Source organism: Aplysia californica, unplaced genomic scaffold, assembly GCF_000002075.1.
Source record: "Aplysia californica isolate F4 #8 unplaced genomic scaffold, AplCal3.0 scaffold00249, whole genome shotgun sequence".
Taxonomy (NCBI): domain Eukaryota; kingdom Metazoa; phylum Mollusca; class Gastropoda; order Aplysiida; family Aplysiidae; genus Aplysia; species Aplysia californica.
Genome location: NW_004797519.1, coordinates 529,131 through 533,642, shown reverse-complemented (window position 1 = coordinate 533,642; position 4,512 = coordinate 529,131). Strand labels below are relative to the sequence as shown.

The window sequence follows — 4,512 nt, the reverse complement described above, 5'->3', positions numbered from 1 at the left end:
TCCCCCCCCCCCCCCCTTCTCCTTCTTTTTGTATCTGTTACTCTCCTGTAACACCTCTAATATTCTGCACTTATATGACCTTATTATGTTGCAAGTGCTGTAAATCTCTTACTAAAACAAAAACAACAATAACAACAACCACAAAAACAAATACAACAACAACAAGAAACTATTAGTATTAGTTTATTAGAGCGTACGGTAACTTATCAACACGTAGTTCAAAAACATCTCTTAAGTCTGAAGAAAACAGAGAAGTAGCCTAAAATATGCGATAGAATTCACTGCCCTCTCCCCCCACTCTCTTTTTTTTTAAAGAAAGAAACTAAGGCCTGTCAAAAAGGTTATGATAGTACAGTTATACGGGGTGCTCATTGGGGATGGGATCGGGTCCGGTCGGGTCGGGTCGGAGGCGATCGCACGACTCGTCGTCTGAAAACAAATGCGTTTGTTTCTGAGTCGACTAGTCGGTCACGATCGGCTTATTATGCCACGATAGCCGCTTCGTGCCCTTAATCTGGCTAGCAAACCGCCCCGACCAGACTCGGTCTCGCCCCCCCCCCCCCAATGGGCACCCTGTGAAAATGGCGAAATGGTATAGGTTTGACCCCCCTATCAACACTATTAGTGGGCACCCTGTATAAGAGGCATAACGCCTTCAGTTTGTTTGTTTGTTTCACTTCGCACAAGCCACCCCTAGCGCATGCTCGGTGTCCAGCACGAATAACCTGGACGGGATCAACCCCTCCTTCCCGTTGAGCCTCTCCGGCTCGAGCCAAACGGACTGCGAGGAAGCCTGCAAGTCTTTCGTGGAATGTGTGGCCTATGTCTACATCTTCAACCCCACCGAGTGCAAGCTGATGACGTCAACACCCAGCACGGAGGACGGGAGTGGAAGTGTCTACGGCTTGAAGAAGAGATGCAGCTCAGGTCTGTATGACTATACTAGGCTATACCAAAGAGTTTACATAACAAGAGGGGCCCCTTCTTTCTTTGAGCCAATTAAAAAAGTTTCCTCAACATTCGGAGGCGCCATCTTCACAAATGCGCACCCTTTGCGAACAGAGTTACCCTACTTGAGTTTTAAAAAATTAAAGTGAAACTAGCAAGTTTTTAAATAAATTTCGGAAGAACGCTTTTTTAAAATGGTTACGCTGACAAAAAACCTCTTCCGGAGGAAAAGGGGACTGTTTTCTTCGTTTAATTTGACTTTAAAATGAAAGGCGAGAGGTCATTAAAAAAAACAAATCCCTAAAACTCCGCACTGAACAAACCCGAACTGCTGATGAACAGCAGTCGATCTGCGCACGCAAGGAGGTACTATTCCTATTCTTCAGCGCCATCTGAAGCAAAGAGCGAACTTCCGGTGGACACTTTTTTGGCTGAGTGGACCATCTTGTTATGTACTATCTTTGGCTAAACCACTGACTAAGCCTACCCGATATACTTAAAATTTCGTGGCCGGCTTCGACAAATCTCTTCTCGTTTCTCCTCATCCAATCTCGTCTTCACCAGTCTCACCTCATTTCACCAGTCTCACCTCATTTCACCTCGCTCAATCTCATTTCATATAATTATTTGACACCTTATCACGTCTCATCACATTTGATTATAATATTATCTCATCTAATTATATCTAATCTCATCTGATCACATCGATTATCATCTCATTACACCTCATCTCATTTCATCTGATCACATATCATCTCACCTGATCATGTCTCATCAAATCATATCTAATCTCATGTCATCTGGTCACATGGCATGTCATCTCATTACATCTCATCTAATTTGATCACACCTCATCTCATCCCACCAAAGCTGTTACATGTAAAGCTAAATCATCTCACCTCATCTCGATTCACCAAATCTGATCTTATCTCAGCTCACCCAGTCTCACCTTAAGGATTGGTGGGGCACCTGAGGTCTATTTTGGCTATTACAAGGCCTAGAGTGCCGATATTTGCTGTGGGACATCGTGTGTTATTGGGGATTTTAAATCAATAGTTCAAAAAGTATATTGTGAATCGGTTGATATGGAAACGGCGACCATATTGGATTTTGTATACCTTTTTCAATCCCATTTTATTCCCTTATTAAATAACCGATTCACTTCTAATTTGGCATGCCAAAAGTACATATGTAACTCTTAAATTTGGCTTGTTGAATATGTGATATATGCTTTAGTTTTTATTTTATAGCATTTACAATTGAGATTTTGGAAAAAAAAGTGAAAAAATGGAAAATTCATGCTTTGTAAGCCTATAAATAAAAAACTACTACATTAATCAAAAATTCAACCAGACAAAATTTAGAACTAGGTGTTGTTGGTATCCTGTGAAAGATACATTAACATTGAATAAGAAACAGAGCAGAAAAATGGGATAATATGTGAAAATATAGAATTGTGAGAAAACAGCCGATACAGGTAAGAAAAGGCTAGACAACATGTGCTTTCGCCGAAAAACCTGACAAAAAAACACAGCTTTAGGGTGTAGCAAGGCTTACATACGTTTCTGGATATTGTTCAGGAAGTGTCCAGGTACTATAATATGTAATAAACCCAATTTACAAAATTTGACCCCCAAACACGATTTCTAGGTGCCCCACCAGCCCTCAATTCATCTAATCTCGTGTCATGTAATTTTCTCCCTCGTCTCTTCTCAACTTATCCCATTTCACTCCATCTCGCACGACCTCACCCCATGCCATCTTACTTACATCTTCATCTGCTCACTTGACCTTACTTCATCTAATCTCAGCGTGTCTCAGCCCCACCTTGCCGGAGCACACTTTACCTTATCCAAGATACATAATGTTTGCCCAAAATCACCTCTCTTCACCTTACTTTATCTCACTTAATCTCCTCTCATTCTTTCTCATCGAACCCCGCTGCTCATCTACATTCACCTCACCTCACCCCACATCATTCAAAAACTCCCTCCAATTCACTCACCTCTTCTCGTCTTACTACAACATTTCACCTTATATAGCTCCACCACATATGCGGATAACTTGAGAACGACAGATGTACGCCATTGGCCGATATTTATAGTAGCAGCCATATTGTTTGACGTCATTGAGGGATTCCCACTTTGTTGTCGTTCACGGTGGCAACACGACCGCAAAGCACTATTGCAATATTTTTAACGCCTGTAGCCTTCAGTGGCGTGGTGGCGGAGTAGTTAGTGCGTTTGTGTCCAAAGCTCAAAGCAGAAAGTCCAGGTTCGAGCCTTGGTTCGGCCAGGGATTTTTTGTTTTCGCCCCCTCCTGCCCAACCACCTGTAATGGATACCTGACTTCGAATTGGGGAAGTAAAGGACTAAGTTTTTAAAAAAAAGTAGGCTACAGGCTTAAAAAAATACTTCAATAGTGCTTTGCGGTCGTGTTGCCACCGTGAACGACAACAAAGTGGGGATCCTTAATTGACGTCAAACAAGATGGCTGTTACTTTAAATATCGGCCAATGGCGTACATCTGTCGTTCTCAAGTTATCCGCATGTGCTCCACCACACCTCGGGGGCTCTCGTGGCCAAGAGGTTTTAAGGTTTTCGCCTCTCATTCAATAGGTCCCGGGTTCGAGCACGGATAGCGACGGAAATTTTTCTTCTTTAAATTGTCTCCTTTCACCTCCTTTTCTGTTCTCTAGCAATGTTCAGTCGTCTGCTTTCGTCTCCACTCTCTGCTCCCACGCCCACCCCCTCACCTCCTTTGCCCCCTTCTCTGGGCCCCTGACTCTTTCTGCAGCCTTTCTACTGGTTCTCCTTGGCTCCTTCTTACTGCTGTCTTTCAGCCTCACCCCTGATCTTCTGGTAGGAAAGATCTACAAACACGTTAAAGATCCCTTTGTGGTCCAAAATCGATAAGAGTATGCTTCGACCACCACCCGGGTAAAATTCAAAATTTCCCATCAAATGAAAATGTTTAATGTTTCCCACGCGCTCATATGACCTTATGCAGTTGCGAGCGCCGTAAAACACGTACCGAAAATGCACCCCCCCCCCACAAGAAAACCATCTGACCTAATTCCATTCAACCGTGTCTCATCGTCTTATTTCATCTTACACCTTCTCGTCCCGCCTTTCCTCGTGAAATCTCACCACATTGTTTCATAATATTGTGAGGCGTGCTGACAAATGGAGCGACTTTTCGCAATCCACAAAAGGAGGTATTGGCCAAAAATCGACATTAGGGTCAAGTTTGTAGATTTCCTATTGATGCCATATCTTATTTCGCCTCCAACTCACTTCAAAATCTGACCTTCCCAAATACCCCCTCTCAGATCACCTCTCTTCACCCTCATCTTATATCATCTTATCTCATCTCACTTTCCTACATCTCAATTCACTTCAGCTCAAATCAGCTCAACTCAGCTCACCTCATCTCACATCACCTCACCTCACCTCACCCTACCTCACCACAAGCTGTGCACATTCATGAGTGGTAGAGAAGCAGCTTCCTTTTCTTCTTCTTCTTCTTCTTCTTCTTCTTCTTCTTCTTCTTCTTCTTCTTCTT

The 4,512-nt window shown here is 43.0% G+C and overlaps 1 protein-coding gene across 1 annotated transcript in view; it reads left to right on the top strand.

The window, feature by feature from the left end:
- The window catches only part of LOC101858558, a gene marked incomplete in the record, with an annotated part of 83,123 nt that overhangs the window by 69,900 nt on the left and 8,711 nt on the right, over positions 1 to 4,512 (top strand). The window contains 1 exon segment of the mRNA XM_013083692.2: positions 688 to 927. Coding sequence (XP_012939146.1) covers positions 688 to 927 — 240 coding nt within the window.